We start from the raw sequence: 26700 nt of genomic DNA on the forward strand, positions 1-26700 counted from the left end.
CCACCAGGTCAAACTGCATTTCACTCTCGGCTAATCCCAGCTTGTCAACGCACGCCTTCGAGATGAAGGAGTGTGTCGCCCCCGAATCAAACAACACGCAGCAAGATACTCCATGAACTAAGCAGGTACCAGTGATGAGCGTACCTGAACTTGCTGCTTTCGCTCCACTAATAGCATACACACGCCCAACTGCCTGGGCTCGTCCACCTCTCCCTTGCTGGTTCCTCCCAGCGTTCGGCGGCCTCATAACAGCACGTCCGCCCATATTGCACTCGTTCTCCAGATGGCCATTCCGCCTACACCTAGTGCAATATTTTCCTCCGACTAACTGAGGGCATGATGATCTGAAATGGGGTCCTCCACACTGGAAACATCTGACCGGCCCTTGTTGCCCTGGTTGTCCAGCAATCACCATAGCTTGAGATCCACTCGCCTGAGCTGGACGAGCGTATGGAGTCCTGCTCCGATTCATATTGGGCCTTGATAAAATTGGTCCTCTTGACGCCTGTTGTTTCTTATGTTGTTCCACCTCAGCCATATTTTTCTCTAACACTTTAGCTCTTTCAACCATGGCTGGGAACGACCGAATGCACAAACTGGATATCAACACCTTAAGATCACTTCTCAGCCCGTTTTCAAACTTTCGGCACTGCCACTCCTCACTTGTCGCCATAGTATTGAAACGAACCAAGTGCTTAAACTTGTTCGTATACTCAGAAACAGACATTCCTCCCTGTACCAATTGCAGAAATTCCACCTCATAGAACTTGCCTATGAACACTTCCCAGTTAATAGGACTGTGAGCGTCCGTTAATATAGCTTTCACGCTCGCCCACCAATGGCTCGCTTCTCCAGTCAAAAGGTACTCCGTGAATGCTAAGCGGTTATCATCTGGACACCTCTTAGCATTGTAAATTCTTTCCATATCTTGCAGCCACTGATCTGCCTCATCAGGGAGGCCCTTCCCATTAAACTTGGCCGGATGGTGTTGAAGAAAACTCTCCAAACTCCATTCGGTATGATGAACAGCATTGGAAGAGGACGCTCCTGGCGTGCCTCTGGTGGCAGAGATGAGTTCCATCAATTGTCTTTGAGTTTCCTCAGAGTTAGCGCGAGCAGCCTCCAAACTCTGCATGGCGCTCTGATTCTTCTGCATCAGAACGGCATTCTGCTCCATTAAAGTGGTGTTTTGTTGATGCAGTCGTTCAACCACTGTTTCCAACAACCTAGTGTTGTTGGACGTATCAGACTCGTTCGATTGCGGAGGAGGAGGGAGTCTAGGCGCCATTAGTTCTCTGGACCAGAGAAAACGAACGTTAGTTATGTTCCCAAAAGTTGAAAAAAATAACTCATTAAAACTATATGCAGCACACAGCAAAGACACAGTGCACCCAAAACCTACAGTGTCCTTTAATAGAACAAAACTGCTCTGATACCAATAATGTAACATCCCAAAATTATACAGTCATCAACTATATACTTAGAATAATCACATGTATCAATATGACAAAACAGTTTTTAAAATAAAGGGAAGCAGAAATTCGAAAGTGGCCGAACGGCCTGATATATATATATATATATACATATAAGAATCCGCAAGCGTTTACAAAATGACGAGGACGAACAGTTTACAAAAATAAAACACGGAACGTCCAAGTGTTTACAATCAACAAAAGGGCGCTCGCCCTCCAGCGGACCACTATTCTAATTACACTAACTAAAAACCGAACGACCTACTGTTCGACCTTCACTTCCACGTCTACGAGATTTTCTTCAGCTACGATTTCTTCTTCAAGCGCTTGCTCCAGAGAAGCATCTCCCTCTGCTCACATCCACGCAGATGATCATTGCAAGGACATGACGGATATACATATACAGACAACACAATGGAAAATGCAAGGGTAAGCTTATTGAATTTAATTCAAGTCAAACATATATTTCATACTTATCAAATTCAGCAAGTAAATTCACAACATATACATTCAATTTATACATTAATTCCATCCAAATCCTGATACTAGACCGACCGTCCGGACTGTATGAATCCTGTGTAGCTAAGGCGTCCGTGCACTCAGGTGGGGTAATTGGAATGCTCATCAGTAGCCACCTGAGGTTAGTCTGTTCTGTCCAAGTTACAGTTATGGACTAGACCTCCTGCCATTCCCACGCATGACCTACTCCTCTCTACTTGAGAACGAGCACTCGCGGAATATCAGGATGAACCACCATCTAAGCTTACCACGTTCATACTTACAAATCTCAATTTCCATTCAAGAGTCGTTCCACCCTGGAACGCTCGTTCAAAAACCACAATCACAATTTCAACTATTATAGTGTTCGCACATCTTAATTCTTCCTCTTAAATACAATTTCATTCTATGTTCCACTTGCATAAAAAGACGAACGTTCAATCCTCTTCAAAACGGGGACGAACGTCAAGAACGAGACCGAAAGGACTTCTTTTCTGAAGGAATAAAGCTGACTCTTCTTTCATGACGAACGTTATTAAAAGTTTGAATCAGTTAAATGAACTGATCCTAGAACAATTCAAATTATACTTAGAATAATTCACTTGACAAGATTTCAGATTTAATTCAGTTGAATGAAGATAAAATACGAGTACTAAATGTACTAAATACAATTTAGTTGGAATAAGCGCCTGCCAGTAAATGACCGAACACGGATACACAATTTTACTGAAAGTTAGGACGAACGTGATTTTGAGTTTATGGACGAACGCTATGAAAATTAGGACGAACGCTATTTCTGTTCGTTAAAAATACCAGAAGGAACGAACGTTCAGTACAAGACCGAACGCTACTTATACTTACGCTTTGGGACGAGCGTTCGGTATAAGACCGAGCGCCACTTAGGACGTACGCTTTTAGGTCAAGGCTATTCGCTGATTCAAAATCATAGAAAATTGGGATTTATATAAGATGAGATACTTAAAGTTTATGTTTTAACAATTTGACTAAGTGTACACAGGTAGATTTTCAAGCTTCTCAATTTCTCACACCACACTCATGAGGTCTACGTTTGGCCGAACGTTCAAACGTAAAGTTATGTATAAGAGGGCGTTCGTCCTCAAGGATAATCCTTTCCAAATGAAAGGGTTCGACTACTTCAAGGAATTTACTGAGAATACCGAACGGTCAAAGACCGTTTCGATAACGAACGTTTATTTTCATAGACTTAGATATTCAAACTCAACTTACAGTATACACATTTTCCAGTACAGACTTTCATACATCAATTTACTCAAATCATAATACAAATCCATACATTTTCATGCATCATCTCATCATACAGATCATTTTCAATTTAATCAAACCATAGAATATTTCATCATTTCCATGCATCAATTCAGATCATACTCATATACTCCAAAAATCCAATATCAAACATCATACTGCATACAGATTTTCAGAACGCTCATATAATACAAAACATGTAATTCCTAGTACATTCATGCATCACAGTAAATTACAAGAATTAAACTTAATAAGCTTCCCTTACCCGGATTAGTAGTGATCGTTCTAAAACGAGTGGTCTTGGCTTGTCCAAATATGGTTCTATCAACTTTTCTCTTGAACTCTTCTACTAGATCTAAAAGAAACATAAAGAGCTCGGTTTAAACCTATGCATGCAGACGGAACTGGTTGCAGAATTCCAGAAAAGAGCGTCCAAGTGTAAACTTACCAGAACCGGAAGTTGTTCGGTCCAATATGGAGCTCACGGTGCAGGGGACGTTTCTACGGTGCTGAAACGTGAACGGAGAAAAAGGGTGGTAAGTTAACGAAGAGAGAAGAAGGGGGTTCTAGAGAGAAGGAGGAGAAAATGGAGGTTCTGAATTTCTGAGGAAGATGAAAGTGCACGCAGAGAAGGGGAAGAGTGTTTCAGAAAAATTTTAATTCTCTTCCCAAGTCAAACGGACGTTCCCTCATGCGCTGACACCTGGCTTCCAGACTTGAGTTCAGAACCTTCCAATTTGACACATGGCAGAGAGGGGTCAGGGAATGTGAGTGCGTTTTAATGGCGTGCACGTGGGACATGGGTGTATTTATGAAAGCACAGTGGTGAATCATCACCGAATTAATGAGATGTGACAATCCCCCTAACTACAAAAATTTTCGTCCTCGAAAATTAAATCTTACCAGGGAAGAGGTGAGGGTATAAGTCCTTCATAGCGTCTTCCACTTCCCAGGTAGAGTCGCCTGTCTTATCGTCCCACACCATTTTCACTAACCGAACGCTCCTTCCTTTATAGTACTTGGTGCGGACGTCTTCAACGCGAACCGGCTTCATCTCCAACGTTCGGTCTTGACGAAGACGAACGTCCTCTAGTTCCAATATGTGAGAGGGATCCGCTATGTATTTCCGGAGTTGAGAAACGTGAAACACCGGATGAAGGTTGGACAATTGTGGAGGTAAGGCTAGCTCGTATGCAACTGGTCCAATCTTCCTCATAATCTGATACGGTCCCACGAACTTGGGAGACAATTTCTTGGATCGCAACGCTCTGCCTACTCCAGTAGTTGGATTTAACCTTAGGAAAACATGATCGCCAGCTTCGAACTCCAAGGGTCGTCTCCTCTTATCTGCATATGACTTCTGCCTGCTTCTGGACGTCTTCAATCTATCTTGAACTAACTTCACCTTTTCAGTCGTTTGTTAAACGAGCTCCGGTCCAGTCAATATGTTTTCTCCTTCTTGAAACCAGCAAAGTGGTGTGCGGCATTTACGTCCATATAGAGCTTCAAAAGGAGCCATTCCAATGCTTGACTGGAAGCTGTTGTTGTAGGTGAAGTCCACTAATGGCAACACTTCGTCCCAAACGCCCATGTGATCTAGCACGCACGTCCTCAATAAGTCCTCGAGCGTCTGGATCGTTCTCTCGGATTGACCGTCCGTCTGAGGATGGTACGCTGAACTCATCTGCAGCTTGCTTCCCAACTCGCCTTGTAATGATTGCCAAAACCGAGATGTAAATCTCGTGTCTCGATCAGATATAATGCTTGAAGGAACTCCATGCAGACGAACGACCTCCTTGATATACAACTTGGCCAAATTTGTCATTGACATCTTCAAGTTGACCGCTAGGAAGTGAGCACTCTTCGTCAGACGATCAACTACCACCCAAATGGAATCGTGATTCTTGACCGTGCGAGGTAAATGAGTCACGAAGTCCATTGAAATGTTGTCCCACTTCCATTCGGGAATTTCCAGAGGTTGCAGTAAGCCGCCCGGTCTTTGGTACTCAGCTTTGGCACGTTGACAGGTTAGGCATGATGCCACAAAACGTGCGACATCATTCTTCATTCCTGGCCACCAAAACGATTGCTTGAGATCGTGATACATCTTAGTCATGCCCGGATGCATGCTAAGACGACTGTGATGTCCTTCTTCCAATATGATTCGCTTCAGATCCCCATCATTTGGAACGCACGTCCTACCCATATAGCGTAGTAGGCCGTCCGTCCCAGCGTTGAATCCCTTTGCCTGATCTGTGCCGAGCGCGCTTCTTATCTTTACCAATTCCTTATCTTCAAGTTGCTTCATTCTGATCCGTTCAAATACGTTACTGGATATCCTAAGGTTGCAGCATTTGATGCTGTCCGCTTCTAAATTGAACTGCAACCTTAAGTCTCTAAAGCTTTCCACTAAGCTTAACTCACGTACCATCATGGACGACACATGCACCACTTTTCTGCTCAAAGCGTCTGCCACAACGTTCGCTTTTCCTGGATGATACTGCAACTCGAAGTCATAGTCCTTCAAGAACTCAAGCCACCTCCTTTGTCTCATGTTTAACTCCTTCTGATCGAAGAGGTACTTGAGGCTCTTGTGATCACTGAAGACTTGGAAAACGGATCCATACAAGTAGTGTCTCCAAATCTTCAAAGCAAAGACGACCGCTGCCAGCTCCAGGTCGTGCGTTGGATAATTCCTCTCATGTATCTTCAATTGTTGAGAGGCGTATGCCACTGCTCGTTTCTCTTGCATAAGAACGCACCCCAAACCTTGGTGAGATGCGTCACAGTAAACTTCGAAAGGTTTGGCAGTGTCCGGAATTACCAAAATTGGAGCGCTCGTCAACTTCTGCTTCAACTCTTGGAAGCTGGATTCACACCGATCGGTCCAAGCGAACGGGTGATCTTTCCTGGTCAGCTGAGTCAACGGTGCTACTATCTTAGAAAATCCTTCTATAAAACGCCTGTAGTAGCCCGCGAGTCCCACGAAACTCCTCACTTCCGTGACCGAACGCGGACTTTCCCATTCTAACACCGCTCGTACTTTGGTCGGGTCAACTGATATACCTTCTGCCGAGACTACATGTCCCAAAAACTGCACGCTCTCCATCCAAAAATCGCACTTAGATAACTTGGCGTACAACTCCTTTTCTCTCAATACGCCCAGTACCAATCTCAAATGTTCTTCGTGTTCTTCTTGGCTCTTGGAGTAGACTAGGATGTCGTCAATGAACACCACCACAAACTTATCTAGATACGGCCTGAATATCCGATTCATATATTCCATAAAAACTGCTGGGGCGTTCGTCACTCCGAACGGCATCACCACGTACTCATAATGTCCATAACGTGAACGGAAGGCCGTCTTCTGAATGTCTCCTTCCTTAACCCGAATTTGGTGGTAGCCCGACCTCAAATCTATCTTGGAGAAAACGCTCGCTCCATGCAATTGATCCAGCAGATCGTCAATGCGAGGCAAAGGGTACTTATTCTTGATGGTCAGCTTATTCAATTGCCGATAGTCAATACATAGCCGAGAGCTGCCATCCTTTTTCTTCACCAACAGCACAGGCGCTCCCCAAGGTGACACACTTGGACGGATGAACTTCTTATCCATTAAATCTTCAATTTGCTTTTTGAGTTCAACCAACTCTGCTGGTGCCATTCTATATGGTTGAACGGATATGGGTGTTGCGGTCGTTACTAAATCAATCGCGAATTCCACTTCACGAACAGGAGGTAGTCCTGGCACTTCATCCGGAAAGACGTCCGGGAATTCGTCCACAACCGATCGTCCTTTAGTGTACTTATTGGACGAACGTTCAAAACTCTTATCCGCAACCCCACTGTCTTCATGCGTCAAAATCAAGAAACAACTCGCGCCCTCCATAATATCTTTTTTCAACTGGCCGAGCGTCACACCCAAATCCTCTTCATCTTCGTCAGGGAAAATTAACTTCTTAGCTCCACAATCTATGAGAATGCGATTGGTATTCAGCCAATCCATTCCCAAAATTACTTCTAAGTCTTTGAGAGGCAAACATATTAAGTTCACCTTGCATCTACGCCCTTCTACCTCAATAGGACACCTAACGCATACAGTGGATGTCCTAATCTCACCAGCTGCTGGGGTTGACACCACCAGGTCAAACTGCATTTCACTCTCGGCTAATCCCAGCTTGTCAACGCACGCCTTCGAGATGAAGGAGTGTGTCGCCCCCGAATCAAACAACACGCAGCAAGATACTCCATGAACTAAGCAGGTACCAGTGATGAGCGTACCTGAACTTGCTGCTTTCACTCCAGTAATAGCATACACACGCCCAACTGCCTGGGCTCGTCCACCTCTCCCTTGCTGGTTCCTCCCAGCGTTCGGCGGCCTCATAACAGCACGTCCGCCCATATTGCACTCGTTCTCCAGATGGCCATTCCGCCTACACCTAGTGCAATATTTTCCTCCGACTAACTGAGGGCATGATGATCTGAAATGGGGTCCTCCACACTGGAAACATCTGACCGGCCCCTGTTGCCCTGGTTGTCCAGCAATCACCATAGCTTGAGATCCACTCGCCTGAGCTGGACGAGCGTATGGAGTCCTGCTCCGATTCATATTGGGCCTTGATAAAATTGGTCCTCTTGACGCCTGTTGTTTCTTATGTTGTTCCACCTCAGCCATATTTTTCTCTAACACTTTAGCTCTTTCAACCATGGCTGGGAACGACCGAATGCACAAACTGGATATCAACACCTTAAGATCACTTCTCAGCCCGTTTTCAAACTTTCGGCACTGCCACTCCTCACTTGTCGCCATAGTATTGAAACGAACCAAGTGCTTAAACTTGTTCATATACTCAGAAACAGACATTCCTCCCTGTACCAATTGCAGAAATTCCACCTCCTTAGCAAAACGAACGCTATCTGGAAAGTACTCCTCATAGAACTTGCCTATGAACACTTCCCAGTGAATAGGACTGTGAGCGTCCGTTAATATAGCTTTCACGCTCGCCCACCAATGGCTCGCTTCTCCAGTCAAAAGGTACTCCGTGAATGCTAAGCGGTTATCATCTGGACACCTCTTAGCATTGTAAATTCTTTCCATATCTTGCAGCCACTGATCTGCCTCATCAGGGAGGCCCTTCCCATTAAACTTGGCCGGATGGTGTTGAAGAAAACTCTCCAAACTCCATTCGGTATGATGAACAGCATTGGAAGAGGACGCTCCTGGCGTGCCTCTGGTGGCAGAGATGAGTTCCATCAATTGTCTTTGAGTTTCCTCAGAGTTAGCGCGAGCAGCCTCCAAACTCTGCATGGCGCTCTGATTCTTCTGCATCAGAACGGCATTCTGCTCCATTAAAGTGGTGTTTTGTTGATGCAGTCGTTCAACCACTGTTTCCAACAACCTAGTGTTGTTGGACGTATCAGACTCGTTCGATTGCGGAGGAGGAGGGAGTCTAGGCGCCATTAGTTCTCTGGACCAGAGAAAACGAACGTTAGTTATGTTCCCAAAAGTTGAAAAAAATAACTCATTAAAACTATATGCAGCACACAGCAAAGACACAGTGCACCCAGAACCTACAGTGTCCTTTAATAGAACAAAACTGCTCTGATACCAATAATGTAACATCCCTAAATTATACAGTCATCAACTATATACTTAGAATAATCACATGTATCAATATGACAAAACAATTTTTAAAATAAAGGGAAGCAGAAATTCGAAAGTGGCCGAACGGCCTGATATATATATATATATACATATAAGAATCCGCAAGCGTTTACAAAATGACGAGGACGAACAGTTTACAAAAATAAAACACGGAACATCCAAGTGTTTACAATCAACAAAAGGGCGCTCGCCCTCCAGCGGACCACTATTCTAATTACACTAACTAAAAACCGAACGACCTACTGTTCGACCTTCACTTCCACGTCTACGAGATTTTCTTCAGCTATGATTTCTTCTTCAAGCGCTTGCTCCAGAGAAGCATCTCCCTCTGCTCACATCCACGCAGATGATCATTGCAAGGACATGACGGATATACATATACAGACAACACAATGGAAAATGCAAGGGTAAGCTTATTGAATTTAATTCAAGTCAAACATATATTTCATACTTATCAAATTCAGCAAGTAAATTCACAACATATACATTCAATTTATACATTAATTCCATCCAAATCCTGATACTAGACCGACCGTCCGGACTGTATGAATCCTGTGTAGCTAAGGCGTCCGTGCACTCAGGTGGGGTAATTGGAATGCTCATCAGTAGCCACCTGAGGTTAGTCTGTTCTGTCCAAGTTACAGTTATGGACTAGACCTCCTGCCATTCCCACGCATGACCTACTTCTCTCTACTTGAGAACGAGCACTCACGGAATATCAGGATGAACCACCATCTAAGCTTACCACGTTCATACTTACAAATCTCAATTTCCATTCAAGAGTCGTTCCACCCTGGAACGCTCGTTCAAAAACCACAATCACAATTTCAACTATTATAGTGTTCGCACATCTTAATTCTTCCTCTTAAATACAATTTCATTCTATGTTCCACTTGCATAAAAAGACGAACGTTCAATCCTCTTCAAAACGGGGACGAACGTCAAGAACGAGACCGAAAGGACTTCTTTTCTGAAGGAATAAAGCTGACTCTTCTTTCATGACGAACGTTATTAAAAGTTTGAATCAGTTAAATGAACTGATCCTAGAACAATTCAAATTATACTTAGAATAATTCACTTGACAAGATTTCAGATTTAATTCAGTTGAATGAAGATAAAATACGAGTACTAAATGTACTAAATACAATTTAGTTGGAATAAGCGCCTGCCAGTAAATGACCGAACACGGATACACAATTTTACTGAAAGTTAGGACGAACGTGATTTTGAGTTTATGGACGAACGCTATGAAAATTAGGACGAACGCTATTTCTGTTCGTTAAAAATACCAGAAGGAACGAACGTTCAGTACAAGACCGAACGCTACTTATACTTACGCTTTGGGACGAGCGTTCGGTATAAGACCGAGCGCCACTTAGGACGTACGCTTTTAGGTCAAGGCTATTCGCTGATTCAAAATCATAGAAAATTGGGATTTATATAAGATGAGATACTTAAAGTTTATGTTTTAACAATTTGACTAAGTGTACACAGGTAGATTTTCAAGCTTCTCAATTTCTCACACCACACTCATGAGGTCTACGTTTGGCCGAACGTTCAAACGTAAAGTTATGTATAAGAGGGCGTTCGTCCTCAAGGATAATCCTTTCCAAATGAAAGGGTTCGACTACTTCAAGGAATTTACTGAGAATACCGAACGGTCAAAGACCGTTTCGATAACGAACGTTTATTTTCATAGACTTAGATATTCAAACTCAACTTACAGTATACACATTTTCCAGTACAGACTTTCATACATCAATTTACTCAAATCATAATACAAATCCATACATTTTCATGCATCATCTCATCATACAGATCATTTTCAATTTAATCAAACCATAGAATATTTCATCATTTCCATGCATCAATTCAGATCATACTCATATACTCCAAAAATCCAATATCAAACATCATACTGCATACAGATTTTCAGAACGCTCATATAATACAAAACATGTAATTCCTAGTACATTCATGCATCACAGTAAATTACAAGAATTAAACTTAATAAGCTTCCCTTACCCGGATTAGTAGTGATCGTTCTAAAACGAGTGGTCTTGGCTTGTCCAAATATGGTTCTATCAACTTTTCTCTTGAACTCTTCTACTAGATCTAAAAGAAACATAAAGAGCTCGGTTTAAACCTATGCATGCAGACGGAACTGGTTGCAGAATTCCAGAAAAGAGCGTCCAAGTGTAAACTTACCAGAACCGGAAGTTGTTCGGTCCAATATGGAGCTCACGGTGCAGGGGACGTTTCTACGGTGCTGAAACGTGAACGGAGAAAAAGGGTGGTAAGTTACCGAAGAGAGAAGAAGGGGGTTCTAGAGAGAAGGAGGAGAAAATGGAGGTTCTGAATTTCTGAGGAAGATGAAAGTGCACGCAGAGAAGGGGAAGAGTGTTTCAGAAAAATTTTAATTCTCTTCCCAAGTCAAACGGACGTTCCCTCATGCGCTGACACCTGGCTTCCAAACTTGAGTTCAAAACCTTCCAATTTGACACATGGCAGAGAGGGGTCAGGGAATGTGAGTGCGTTTTAATGGCGTGCACGTGGGACATGGGTGTATTTATGAAAGCACAGTGGTGAATCATCACCGAATTAATGAGACGTGACATTATGTCATTATATAATTATGTAATTTGTTTCTCATTAGTATTTGGTAAAACTTTATAATTAAGTTGAAATTATAAAGTTATAAAATAATAAAATAATAAAACAACATTTGTCGACAACTCCATAATGTGACATGGCAAAATAATAATGTCACTTAATACCCCGTCATCCAGTTAATATAAAAATTTAACAGTGAATCTAATAACTTGGGTTTCTCTACTATCTTTTTATTTTAAGTCTTCCAAAAGTAATTGATAGGTTTTAGAATATTTTTTAGAATGGATTTTATTGTTCAATTAAAGAATTAAATAAGTAAATTTATTAATTATTTCAATTTATTATTGTCTCAAGATTAAGTTTTTTTAGATGTTTTCAATTTTCGTGTTAGCTTTTTAGTTTAGAGATGTTTACTTTTTAACTCAATAACCATTATAGTTAAGATATTTAAACAAAGTTAATTTATTTTGTGATATTTTATCTTTAATTGTTGAAAACCGATTACTAAGAATTCTTGCTTTGAGAATCAGAAGACGGATGTCTTACTAAGTACAGCAAGACAGATATTGCAAAGAAAATCAATTTTTCAAGGAAGTGGCATAAATCTAGAAGGAAGGTTCCATCGTTGGCTTTGAAGCAGTTGATCACTGTGTACCATTCTATCAAATAATTTCTGGGTCATTATAATATGTTGGCTTCTATTCTATTCAAAGTCCAAACAATTTTAGCAGTTCATCATTCAACTATTATTAACATATTGTATTAATATAGTGGCCTTTTCTAGTATAAACAATTTGAGCATTTGACCTTTTATTGTTTGTCTCGGATCACACACGCATACACATTGTTACAACATACACTTACATCATCGTTTCCTATTCATTCCAACACTGTTACAGCAGATAACAACAATTTCAGAGTGGGAAGCTTAAAAGGAATCCAAGCAAAAAGCAACAATCAACAATGGCAGAAGCAGCGCTTTCAAAAACCATAATAAAAACGCTTTAAAAAACTTACCGTCGCGGGAAGAAGCAGGGCTTGGAGACAACGGAGGCACGGCGGCACGACGGCTGACGCACGGAGAAGAAGACAATCGCGCCTTGGTGGTGGAGGCTCGCCCAGAAACGAACGTTGGTGGTCCACGGAGAAGAGAGCACAGGGAGGTGTTGAAGAAGAAACCGTAAAGGAAATGGCCACCGGACTTGGACAACGATTCGCCGGAGACAATGGAGGCACGGCGGCACGACGGCGGACGCACGGAGAAGACGCCTTGGTGGTGGAGGCTCGACGCTGGTCGTGACAGAGAAGACAAAGCACAGGGAGCGTTGAAGAAGAAAACGTAAACCCTTCTGTTTTACGGTAAAAATGAAACCAATACTGCCTCGGTTTTACGAATAACCGAGGCCTAAACAGCTTAAATTAGGCTTTCGGCATCGGGTTTACGAATAACCGAAGCAATATATGTGGCATATTGGCAGATGAAAAGTCTGAACGCACACGTTTACGCCTCGGTTCACTGCTGTAACCGAGGTCATATTGTCTTTCGGTCTCGGTTCTTGGTAGACCCGAGGCAATATCCTCTTGACCAAAAGCTGTCAGTCTGACTTTGCAGAGGTGGTTGAGTGGCAGAGATGTTTATGCATCGGGTGGCACAGTGAACCGAGGTAGTATTCGTTTTAGGCACCGGTTCCCAAGCAACCGAGGCATATAAGTTCCCGTTAATTACCAAAAAGCCACCGCGTTTTTATATGCTTCGGTTTTGGGACAACCGAGGCGTATTGGCCGCCTTTAAAAGTTGTTTTTTTACTAGTGTGAGGATTCATATGAAAAATATAAATTTATTGAATACTCAAATATACCACAAAAATTTATTTTGGACTCAATTGAAAGGTTTCAAATTTATTAGGAACTTGAAACATAATTAAGCCTATTATTTTTAAGGATATAAAAGAAGAAAATTACAATAAACTTGAATGTGAGAATACAAAAATATAATAAAATATAATATCTATGACAATCACTAAGAAAAAATACTTTCTAATAGCATATTACATATTAATCTAATAAGTTAGATCAATTATAAAACAACCACCATTCATTTCCATAGAGCAATATCTTTTAGTCATTTGCCATCATTCATTCTTCCTCATCCATTCATTTAGAGAGCACAACATACTTAGAAAAGAGAGAAAATACACACATGAGAGGAATAATCTCATGAATTTCAAAACATTTAAATAGCACAAATGTTTTCAAGAGAATGAAAAATTATTATAAACCTTCTTACTAGAACCCTTAAACCTAAGCTTAGGGGAAGAAAAAATCAAAGACCTACCTTACTACCACTAGCAGCCTCTGCAAGAATAAATGAATTACTTTCCTATCAACGGTGTTGGAGACGAGGTGAGCGAAGGCGCTTGTGGCGTCACGAACTTTGACGCGAGTGAGCAACAAAATCTTATTGACGTTCAAGTGCGTCAATGTTAAAAATTAACGTGGGTCGTACAATGAAGATACTAGTGAAGAGAGAAAATGAAGCGCAATATGAAAAGAGAGAAGAAGATGAAGAGAGAAAATGGATGAGGATTTTGGATTCTCTAAAAGAAAGAAGATGAAGCTCAATGAGAATAAAAAAAAGGATAACTATTAGATTGGTTCTTCCTATAACCAATCTACGAAAGGTTCTTAATTTTTTTTTTAAATTAAGATATTAGGTCGACTTCTTCTATAACCAATCTAATAAGTAGATATTAGATCAATTTCTTCTATATCTAATCTAAAAGACTTTTTAATATTTACAAAATTATCACCATATTTTTAATTACATTCTTTCATACAATCGATCTAATATCTTGTTGTAATATTCTCATTTGCATTAAATTGTGATCAACCATACCAATTTTAGAAAAAATTAAAATTTCTATTATGCCAGTAAAAACACATGTTATATTTATGATAACGAAAAATAATTTTTATAATTTTATTGTAAAGGTAAATACCTTTTATAATTTTATTATAAATAATTTTTATTTATTTTGTAAAAATTTTATAACTAAAAAAATGGTTAAGTTTAAAAAAGGATCAAATAAAAAAAGGTTAAATTTTAAAAATATTTACTTAAAATATAAAATTAATAAAATAATTATTTTAGTTTAATTTTTTATTTAAAAGGTAAAAGTGACAAACAAATGTTGAGAAAAAAAAAGAGAAATCATATATATATATATATATATGTGTGTGTGTGTGTGTGTGTGTCTATATATGTATGTATGTCAAAACGCGTCACTCGACTCGATCCGGCCCGACCTACCACGGGTTGGTGGATATACGGATTGACTCACTAACTCACTCCGAAAATTATGTTAAACTCAAGACAATTCAATATAGATTTAATCATTTTGGAGGTCCCTATTTGTGCATATTTATGTCAATTAGGTCCTCGTATTTTGAAAGTTCTTAATTGGATCTCTATTTATGTAAAATTAAGTCAATAAAGCCGTTGCCATTAATTGTTGTGGACGACGTTAAATTTCTTACATTGTGGCATGCTGAGGTAGCATTTAATAACGACGTGACACAGTAACAACTCATTATGTGAATTTATTTGATTTTAAATTTTAAAAAACTTTAAAATGTGGTTAACTTAATAAAAACAAAACAATATATTTATTTCTGGAAATGAAATTAAAACGTATTAGGATTAAGTTTGGTATTTTGGGGTCAAATTATGAGTGTGCGGGAAAATTGGGGAAAATAGGGTTTTTCGTGGGTTCGTTGTTCTGGTTTGAAATTGGGAGAAAAAATGATTATAGTGAGAAAATAGTTGTGGATGAAGTTTGATTTTACGATTTTGGGGTCATCTATCGGTGGTTTTTCTGTGGAATCGATAAATTTTTAGTTGTGAAGCACTATGGGCAGCACCTGAAGCAGAGTCTTCTGAGTTGAATCAAAACCAGTGTAGAGACACTGCACAATGTTGGCGGTGGAGGAGGTCGAGGAGTTGGGAGGGGGAGAAGTGGAGGGGGAGAGGGTGGTGAGTGGCGGAAGTGGAAGATGAGAGAGTGCAGGAGAATCTGAAGGTGGAAGAGATAGAAAAAGAGAATGAGAAAGATGTTGTATGGCGTTGGGTTATTACAGTGTAAGGAATAGGGTGGCAGTGGAGAGAGGATAGTGTCATTGAGACAAATTTACAAACATGTCGCGTGCGTGAAGAATTGGGTGACCACAATAGCGATCTAGAGCAAAACCCGTTAAACCCAGAAGCCAAAGCCACCAAAGGAATTCAATAATCCAGTGCAAAGATAAATCAACCAATTAAGCATTGAGAGATAAATTATCACAGAAGAAAAATTGGCTCCTTTTTTCCAGTTCTTTCTCATCAATAAAAACACACTAAAAGTTCATAAACCCAAAAGCCAAAGCCATAAGCAGAAAAAGTAAAAAACAAATTTTCACTATTATATTAATTAACTAATTAACTCACCGTGTGATCAAGATCAAATTATCCCTTAGGTTTTTTTTATGCTGTCATCTACATTAAGGTATAAAACACTATTAGGCGGTGGGATTTGGGGATAGGCGTGGATGTAGATGTTGAAGAGGTGGGTGTGGGAGGGTGAGAAGAAGGTTTCCTAGAAAGGGGAGAAGGTGACGTTGGAGTTGGTGAGGAAGAGGAAGGCGATTCTAGGGGTGGAGGAGAGGTGGGAGGTGGTGTGTAGGGTGACAACACGACGGAAGAGGGAGAGGGCGTCGGCGGGTGGTAAGAAGAGGAGGTGAGGGGAGAGGAGGTGAGGGGGTGGATAAACTCTCTTCAACCATTTTTAAACTTAAAATAAAATAATTTCAGGTAACGAGACTTCACTGTGCCACATGGTCATTAAATGTTATCTCAGCAAGCCACTAGACAAGAAATGTCATTAAATGCTATCTCAGCATGTCACCAAACAAGAAATTTAACGCAGTCCACAACAATTAATGACAATGACTTTATTGACTCAATTTTACATAAATAGGGACATAATTGAGTACTTTCAAAATACGAGAACCTAATTGACACAAATCCGCACAAATAAAGACCTCCGAAATGATTAAACCTTCAATATAATACTAAAATGTACAGTACAATCCAAATGTCATCCAAAAATAAACACAAAAAACATACAAATAAATTTCTTATATTCATCACTTTTGTGTTCCTTATCCATTTACAATATTAGAATCTTCAAGGAATAAATCCACAATATTTTGCTCTTTTGAATCATCTTCTTCTTTATTTTCATCTACAATTCAATAAAAAAAAGTGTTAACTAATAATATTGAAACATAAAATAGTAAATAATTAAAGTAATTTGTTGAAATAACTTATTAATCAAAAACACTTTTGTATTTTTTGAGTTAAAAATTTGTTTCAAATAACTTATTATTTTATATGTTGTTTATAGTGTGGATTACGATGATTGTCTGCACATAAAAAATATAAATACATATATTAGATTAACGTTTGAACAAAAATAGAAATCTCATTTTAACTTACCTTTTGTAAATATTTGTATTCATACATATTTTATAATAACTTAGATTGTATTTGTATTGATATAATATTTGTACAAATCCTTTAATGATTTTATATTATGATCAACATATTTTTTAGATTGTTACATGTAATATTACTATTAATATGTTAAATAAATCTGCCAAATTTGCTTATTATTAATAATAAAACCTGTCAAATTTGCTTATAGTTAACATCAAATTTCGTTTGGATGAATAAAGTTTAGTTTTAAAAAATAAATATGTGCAATATGTTTAATTAATTTTGAAAATATAAAACTTAAATAATTTTTTCAAACAAAAAATAATAAATATTTTTTTATAAAAGTAAACTAAAATTTAATAAAATAAAATCAGAAGTGGATTCGTTTTGTAATCCATTTTATATATATAGATAACAATATCCAATCTCCTGTTAATATGAGAGAAACCGTGTTTGGATTTTTTAAGTAAAATTGAAAATACCAAATATAGGAAAAAGAAAGTATAAATAGTCAAATGGTTAATTCCTTTTTCAACTGAGTGTTATTGGATAATTCACATTAATAATAACCTATGGAGCATAGATGATACAAGGTATGACACATATCTAATGTATATATCATGTTGATAGGTTTATTTTGAAAATAATCGAACATCATATATATATATATATATATATATACATACATATATATATATATATATACATATATATATATATATATATATATATATATATATATATATATATTTTCTTTTTTTTTTTGGCAAACTCAATGCTTGAGCATACAACTCAATTATGTTATTAAAACCAAGAATTTGTGCTTCTAATGTGTCAAAAGATTGTTTCTTCTGGATAAAGCATCAGCCACAATATTAGACTTACCTTTCTTGTATTTAATAACATAAGAGAATTGCTCAATAAATTCAAGCCACTTAGCATGTCGCTTTTGCAACTTGTGTTGGCTCTTCAAGTATTTGAGTGACTCATGGTCACTGTGAATGATAAACTCTTTAGAAACAAGACAATGTTCCCAAGTATGTATAAATTTTTTAAAAAATATAATTACTATTATGTAAATTTATATTAAAATTTGAATATTTTTAACATAAAAATAAAAATTTATAAATCATTATTATCATAAAAATATTACTGATTTATATATTAAATACTTGGCTTAATACCACTTTTGGTCCCTATTTTGGTCAAGTTAGTTCGTTTTGGTCTCTGTTTATTTTTTTTTTGTTAAATGTGGTCCTAAAGAATGTAAAATCTGTTCAATTTGGTCCTTTTTGAAAATGCTGTTTAAATCGTTAACGGTAGATAGTCCAGATGTGTAAAACAATGTTGAGATGGCATTTAACTGCCCACGTGGATTCTTAAAGAAATGTTATTTATTCAATGAAACCCAATTTTGACGAGGGTGGAGAGTGAAATTAGGGTTAAGGTTTTTTCCTAATCTTGGTGGTTGATGAGCCATGTCTCGTTCTCAATCTTCTTCTTCTTATTGCAATAGCTTCGGCCACCGAAGATGTAATTCCTCACATGGTGGTGGTTCAATGGGGATAGGGATGATCCCCATTTGCAATTGTGGTGAGTTGGCAGTAGTAAAAATGGCTAGAACATCAAACTCATTCCATCTCAACACTGTTTTGAACATTTGGACTGTCTACCGTTAACGATTTAAACAGCGTTTCCAAAAAGGACCAAATTGAACAAATTTTACATTCTTTAGGACCACATTGAACAAAAAAATAAACAGGGACCAAAACGAACGAACTTGACCAAAATAGGGACCAAAAGAGGTATTAAGCCTAAATACTTTATTAATAAATATCAGTAAAATATTTTAAAATAGGTTTAATACCTATTTTGGTCCCTCGATTTGTAGGTTGTGTTCAAAGTTGTCCTCCTTTTTTTCAAAAGTTTAGTATCATCTTATATTTTGTAAAAACGGTTCATGTTCATCCTTTATGCTTACAACATTAAAAAGACTAACGGCAGACTTGCCCTTGGCAAAAACTTGATGACTTGTATAGTTATTGTTGACGTGACACTATGAGGTCATTTGAGGCCAATGAGAGGATGCCACGTGGCAAATCCCTTTCCATCCAAAGTTAGGGTCTCATAATTGCAGAATGGGAAAGGGCTTTCTCTGCATCGTCATGAGAACTGGAGGTTCTACCATGAATTGGCATGGAAGCGCGATTCAGGTATTCACAACAACGGCGTGATTATTGTGCAAAGGAGAACGCCATGGCACTACGATTCGGTCCTCGCGATGTAAATGAGTTTCTAGTTCTATTTTGGATGCAGTTTGATGGCGGTACTTGCGAAGAGAATGACTTTTGTGCATTTGCAGGTTGCACTAGAATGATGAACTCGCGAGGAAGAAGATGCGATTTTGGGTTTCTGTTTCTGGATTTTTGTGTTTGATTTACAGGTAGTGGAGATTGGTGGAGGGCCTCGCAATGTGGTTGGCATGGTGATTCTCGCAGAGGACGAAGATCGCGATGCTGGGTTTTTAAGCGTGATGGAGTTTCGCGGTGGAGGTCTATCTCGGCGGCGCTCACGAGTTAGGGTTCATGGCGGCGGTGCTCACAAGCTATGGTTCATGGCAATGGCGTGATTGGGTTGTTGTTTGGGAGTTCAAAAATTGAAAAATTTTATGGGTTTTGTTATGTCTGAATCGCGAGGAAGAAGGTGGTGTTAATGGTGTCCTCACAGCGGCCTAAAAGGTGTTTTAGATTTTCCACGTTATTTTAACCCTAAATGTAATTAACACCTCAAATGACCTCACAGTGTTACGTCAATAATAATTGTACTAGTCATCAAGTTTTTTCCAAGGGGACAAGTCTGCCATTAGCCTTTTTAACACCGTAAGCAAAAAGGACTAACGTCAACCGTTTTTGCAAAATATAGGACGTTAGTAAACTTTTGAAAAAAAAGAGGAGAACTTTAAACACATCCTACAAAGTGAGGGACCAAAAATAGGTATTAAACCTTTAAAATATTTTATACATATATGTATCATATACATAATACAAATTGAAGTATTATTAGTGCATCATAAATAATAATATAATTGAATTACACATTTTATCATTTATGTTTTCAAAATTATGTTTAGTCAATTTTAATTTAATATTGATTAGATTAAAGTTAAATACATTTTGTCTCCAAATTATTATAATTTTTTTTATAAATTAAATTATAAAATATTTAGTTTTTGTATTTTATAAAATTATGAAAATATTCCTCTAATAAATGAAAACATAAACTTAATTTTCATATAAAAAACGAAATTAACAAAGACTATAATATAAGATTTTAATATTATTTGTTGATGTGTAAAATTTCTTTGTTTAACATTAGTAATATATCTTACCTGAAGAAATAATTGACATTGTTAGCCACGAATTTCTGTGGAAAGGTGTGGCAAACACAAGCCTGAAATCTAAGGAACCCATTTCTACCACATATCCACTTGCCCTTATCTCTTCTCTCTTTCTTCAAACATTTTCCAAATCATTCTTCAGAATATCCCTTGTCCTCTCAAACACTCATGCACAATTATTACTATTACCAACATCAACTTTCTTAACTCTCAAATATGCATGTATTACGTAATTTTCATATCACGTCAATTTCAAAAATATCCTTAAACCACATCTAAAAAACTAAACTAAACCAAATCAAATAACCTTTTCATGGCTTTACACAAACTAAAAGACCACAACCCTTGATTTGCACGAGGAGAATGGGTCACAGAACATTCAAATCAAATAGTTTTTTTTTTTCATTTTTAATCTTTCACACAGTTTTTATATACCTTTGTTCTTCAAATTATTTTCATCAATTTCTGAATTTCTTTTCAATGCATTATCAAGCTGTTTCATTCAAATTTTATATCCAACTTAAACAAATTTTAACATAATTACTGTGCTTATAATGTTGAAAAATGAGAGAACTTGAAACACCCCGTTAAACCTAAAGATCAAAGCTTTGAACTAAAAATCCAAATAAGCCAAAGAGGGTGAGATTAGAAGGGAGTGTGGATAAAACGTGGGGTGTATGAGCCAATCAGAACTCGGAGAAATCACTCCTTCAAATCCTTCCAAATCCTTTTCCTTCTTCCACATCTCTTGCATCATTTCCACATAGTCCAAACCCAAAACCATAATACACACAAAAAAGGAGAGGTTTTTCTTTCAGCACCAACTAACTCCACCTAACTTCATTTTTCAATGGCTGTTTCAACCAGTTTCTCCGGTGCAAAGTTGGAAGCTTTGCTGCTAAAATGCACTTCCTCCAATGCCACCACCACCATCTCCACCACCCATTTTTCACTTGCCAGAAACAGAAAGACTCTTCTTCAGACTCACAGAGGGGCCATTCGTTGTGAGGTTTCTGCTTCTGATGTTTCTGTTGATCCCACTAAGAAACCTTCCACCCTCTCTGCTCTTGAGCAGCTTAAAACCTCTGCGGCTGACAGTAAGTTACTAACCGATTAACTAACTCTTCTTCTTACCTCAATTTTCACACTATTTCAAACCTCAACTTCTCTGCATATACTCATTCTCAAAATCATGGTCATATGTTTTTCTTAAGAATGCTCTTGTAAACATAAACTTTGATTGTTCTACTTTTCCTAGATTAAACCATGTTTCTGTTATGTGGTTAAACGGTAAGGGTGCTATGTTTTTCCCTTATCCAACATTATTATTCTAAACTACAATTTGTTCCTTTTTCTGTTAATTTATCATTGGTTTGTCTTCCTACCTTGATATGATGAGTTCAATAGGATGATGGGAATGACCAAAATAATGAATTTTGTTTTCAACAGTAATATATAGTTTTTGAATGATATAAGCAACATATCTTTTACCCCTGAAGTGTGACAAAAAGTCTAAAAACAAGAGTCAGAATATGACAGGTTCAATTTCTGACTAGTCGAATTAACCAACACATAGGAAAATGAAATTGTCCCTTAATTATTACTCTACTTCTTCGAAGAATCAATTTCTCGACTTTTCGTTCAGTAAATCTTTCATTTGACATATGAATTATGAAACTCCGGATTATTCCAATTCCAAGTAAATAAAGAAAGAAGATTGGTTTGTTTTAGGAAAAATGAAGAATGGCTCGTTGTTCTTTCGTGACTATGATCATGTGAAACTAGCAACTTTAGAACAGTCTATGTGATTAATTGAAGTGATTTACGCAATTAATTTGAACAGGGTATACAAAGGAAAAGAGCAGCATCATGGTCATTGGACTGAGTGTGCATACTACACCAGTGGAAATGCGTGAAAAGCTTGCCATACCAGAAGCAGAGTGGCCTAGAGCCATTGCAGAGCTTTGCAGTCTGAATCATATTGAAGAAGCAGCTGTTCTGAGCACCTGCAATCGAATGGAGATATATGTTGTTGCTCTGTCCAAGCACCGTGGAGTCAAAGAAGTCACCGAATGGATGTCCAAAGTAGGTCTTCTCTCAGCTTTATTCCATGGAATTGCATGTTTCAAACATTTTACTTCTTAATCTAAACTTCACTTTAGTCCCTCAGTATGGAACATGCCATTTATGTTTGTTCTTCTTTTCACTTCCTTTTCCACTATCATTGACTTCTATTGGACATTCTTGTTCTGTCCTTTTGCAGACAAGTGGGATCCCAGTTGCAGATCTTAGCCAGCATCAGTTTCTGCTTTACAACAAAGATGCCACACAGCACATTTTCGAAGTATCTGCGGGTCTTGATTCGCTTGTGTTGGGAGAAGGTCAAATTCTTGCCCAGGTGAAGCAAGTTGTCAAGGTTGGACAAGGAGTGAATGGATTTGGTAGGAACATTAGTGGGCTATTCAAGCATGCAATCACTGTAGGAAAGAGGGTTAGAACTGAGACAAACATTGCTGCCGGTGCTGTTTCTGTGAGCTCAGCAGCTGTTGAACTGGCCTTGATGAAGCTGCCAGAAGCCTCTCATGCAAATGCGAGGATGTTGATCATTGGAGCAGGGAAAATGGGAAAGCTAGTGATCAAGCATTTGGTGGCAAAAGGGTGCACAAAGATGGTAGTTGTGAATAGAAGTGAGGAGAGAGTTGCAGCAATCCGAGAAGAACTGAAGGATGTCGAGATAATCTACAAGCCACTCTCAGAAATGCTGACATGTATTGGTGAGGCAGATGTAGCTTTCACCAGCACAGCATCAGAGACTCCATTGTTCTTGAAGGATGATGTTAAGGATCTTCCTCCTGCCACTGATGAGGTAGGAGGCCGTCGCTTTTTCGTTGATATCTCAGTTCCTAGGAATGTTGGCTCATGTGTCTCAGACCTCGAGTCTGTGAGAGTGTTCAATGTTGATGACCTTAAGGAGGTTGTGGCGGCTAATAAAGAGGACAGGCTAAGAAAAGCCATGGAAGCTCAAGCAATCATCAGTGAAGAATCTAAGCAATTTGAGGCTTGGAGGGACTCATTGGAAACTGTTCCTACCATTAAAAAGTTGAGGGCTTATGCTGAGAGAATAAGGATGGCTGAGCTTGAAAAGTGCCTTGGTAAGATGGGTGATGATATCCCCAAGAAGACACAAAGAGCAGTGGATGATCTTAGCAGAGGTATAGTGAATAAGATGCTTCATGGGCCAATGCAGCACTTGAGGTGTGATGGCAGTGACAGCAGAACTCTAAATGAGACCCTTGAGAACATGCATGCTTTGAATAGAATGTTCAACCTTGAGACTGAAGTATCAGTTTTGGAGCAGAAGATTCGAGCCAAGGTGGAGCAAAAGCCATAGATAGACAGATAGTGTGTGAGATCTTGTACCTATTTTTCATTCACAACACTCATTTATTTACCATTTTTAGGATTAAGAACCATGCAATCCATGTTGCATGATGTTGAAAAACAAAAAGTCCCCAAGAACTTAAAAGTGTCTCAGTGTCAGTGTCTTCTTGACCCAACTCCTGTTTCAACGTTGAGGTCGGTGTTTACAAGGTTTTCTTCATAGTCCTTTGTCTCTGTGCCTAAAATCTGTTCATTACACAGAATAGAGGGGTTATGTACTATACTATTATGGTGAGCTTTGTATCTATCACGAATAATTTTAAGCCTAAAATTAGTCTTCTGTTATTATTCTACTGTCTTTACACAAGCCATATTGATTTTTGTTGTTCTTTATGCTAGTTTTTTTCTGAACTCTGCTTGGTCTAGTTCGTGTGTTTTCTAGATTAAGATTGGATGAACTCTATTGTATTAACGAGTCTAAATTGTTTGGAACGTATAATATATGTCACAAATTTCTTAAATTCTTATAACTTAATGTAACTTATTTTTTCCTCACAAGTATTTCACCAAATCAGAAGCTCATAGACCTCTTGGGCCTGCCAATATTAGAGGTTGTCTTTTGCTTCCTGCACCCTTGTTGTTACGAAATGCACCCCATATTAAATGAAAAAAGACTAAACTATCCTCTCTCATTGTATTACACTACCATTGTCACTGCTACAAAAGATAAAGAAGAGAGAGAGAATGTAACAAAAGAAAAAGAAAGTGAGAAAAAAATTCCTTTTGAAAAATATATTTCGAAAAATTCTCAGGAAAACTTGTTCTAAAAGGTATTATATTCATTCTAGAAAGCAAATTCCGAACATTCTATTTTGAAAATTCTATTATGAAAATGATGTTTTAAAATTCTCAAAAAATTTATTCTGAAATTAAAAAATAGAAAATCACTTTTACAAAGAATAAAATGATCGTATTAAAGTAACCCAAGAAATTATAGGGGTACAAGAAGAAAAAGCTTAATGGTCTATGCTGGTGCATCTTTAGTTCCAAAGTAGGAACAAGTCTGAGGCTATTACTTTTTCAACCCTATCAGATTTCTTCCCGTACCTATCACTTCGGGAAAATAGTTTCCGCAACGTAACAAACAATTCTGGATTTGATTTTCCGGAAAGCAATCTCCTCCTTATATTACGGGTCCGGAAAGCTTCTTCATGGGGTCAATGAGAAATATGATGGGGGTGTAAGAAACAATAGCCCAAGCCTCACTATCATTTCCTTGGTAGAAGAATTAAGTCCATGAAAATGTTAAACTTAGTTATGTCAAAAAGTGTGTGATTGATCTATTCCATGAAAAGAGCTCCTTTTGAAAAGGAAAGATGCATACTATTTTTGATACATCGTACATGGAAATAAGTGTCTAAGTTATTTATTTAATCTTAATTGTGTTTAGTGTAATAAACGGTTTGATCTTATGTATCATTTTATATTGTACTTAAAATTAGACAATTTTTTAAATGATTTTGTTAGTATTCGTCAAAAACATAATTCTATTCTCTTATATTGTTCCCCTTATCTTACAAAATCCAGAAATATATATATATATATATATATTTGCCTTTTCATCTAAGGATTTTTAAATTTTGATATTTCTTACTTACTCTTTAGGGTTTTCTCTTTAGAATTAGACATTGGTAAGGATTTCTTTTTTTTTTTAGTGAATTTTAAATTCAAATTTCGATTGTTGATTTTCTTCCACGCCCTCTTTGTCTCAACTTTCTAATATAGACTTCAGGTTGTAAGTTTTGTCGGTGCTGTTTAATGATCATATTTTACATATGCTTAGTAGGAAAGTTTTGAAATTAATTTATGCTTGATTTGTTAACGTTTGGGATCATCTATCTCATATAATTAGAATCATATAATTATAAATTATTGATAATTCAATTAAAATAAATCTCATACTAACTTATTTTAAATAATTGAACATATATCTATAGTATATTAAACAATTATTTACAACGTGATAAACATATGATAAGTCATGTGCCTTGAAATCTCATACATTTGCATACTTATATTATACATGTGTTAATTCATGTATCATATTGATTCTAAAATGCTTGATCTAGAAAGAACTTGAAAGGTTTTGGTGAAACATTGCTTATGGATGGATAAAACTGACAAATCAACTCACGGGGAAGCAATGAAGTCGATTATGACTGAGGGAAAATCGACTGTATATCAACAAGGGTTAAAGATTCCAATATTTGGATATCTGATATCATTAACTATTGATATATGTGCTATTAACTGTTTACTTTCAATATATCTCTTTGCCATAGTTGACTTGAGTTGATTAAGAGATTATATTGCTTTTGATGAATGATATTATATCATTGTTGCATTGATGTTTTGTTACTGTTTCTGTCTGATACAATTTTGACATATGCTGATATATGTTCTGATATATAGTGTGAATATTGTATTTTGCATCTGTGTTTTGAGATTAAAACATGCATAATGACAAGGGGAACATTGCATATACGTTGAGATGTTTCACATGCCTACATTTAAGGGGGAGAGTATATATTAAATCATGTGAATATCTTTGATGGGGGAGCATATACGTTACATGTTCACTAATACATGTATTACGGCGCAATGTAATACAAGAGACATTTTAGCCAAAAAAAAATCATATTTTAATATTATCTTAATATTTTGTAAATATTATCTTTTTATTCGAAATATAATAATTGGTAACTACTTGATCTATAAATAGAAAGACATTTTTATTTGAAATATTAATAATTTGTAACTACTATTTATAAATAGAAAGATCCACACAAAACTAAGA

General features: G+C 37.6%; 1 protein-coding gene and 1 long non-coding RNA gene across 2 annotated transcripts; one reads left to right on the plus strand and one right to left on the minus strand.

The window, feature by feature from the left end:
- Positions 1-13477: 13477 nt before the first annotated feature.
- LOC148195062 (uncharacterized) lies at positions 13478-14233 on the minus strand. Its single transcript, XR_015781051.1, has 2 exons — positions 13868-14233; positions 13478-13707 (listed from the first exon to the last, which is right to left on the minus strand). It is a non-coding gene; the product is annotated as an uncharacterized LOC148195062 (long non-coding RNA).
- A 6964-nt stretch (positions 14234-21197) lies between these two features.
- LOC124842087 (glutamyl-tRNA reductase 1, chloroplastic-like) lies at positions 21198-24196 on the plus strand. Its single transcript, XM_047318495.2, has 3 exons — positions 21198-21559; positions 22306-22547; positions 22726-24196. The coding sequence occupies exons 1-3, from the start codon at positions 21313-21315 to the stop codon at positions 23851-23853; spliced, it is 1617 nt and encodes a 538-aa protein (XP_047174451.1). The 5' UTR covers positions 21198-21312; the 3' UTR covers positions 23854-24196.
- The last annotated feature ends 2504 nt before the right edge of the window (positions 24197-26700 follow it).

Source organism: Vigna umbellata, chromosome 7, assembly GCF_029865625.1.
Source record: "Vigna umbellata cultivar VRB3 chromosome 7, Vumbellata_1.0, whole genome shotgun sequence".
NCBI classification, from domain to species: Eukaryota; Viridiplantae; Streptophyta; class Magnoliopsida; order Fabales; family Fabaceae; genus Vigna; species Vigna umbellata.

Bases quoted from the DNA above. Each gene is read 5' to 3' on its own strand.
- LOC124842087 (XM_047318495.2), top strand. From the start codon at position 21,313: ATGGCTGTTTCAACCAGTTTCTCCGGTGCAAAGTTGGAAGCTTTGCTG. The intron at 21,560-22,305 runs GTAAGTTACTAA...TAATTTGAACAG, and splicing joins TAAAACCTCTGCGGCTGACA to GGTATACAAAGGAAAAGAGC. The intron at 22,548-22,725 runs GTAGGTCTTCTC...GTCCTTTTGCAG, and splicing joins TCACCGAATGGATGTCCAAA to ACAAGTGGGATCCCAGTTGC.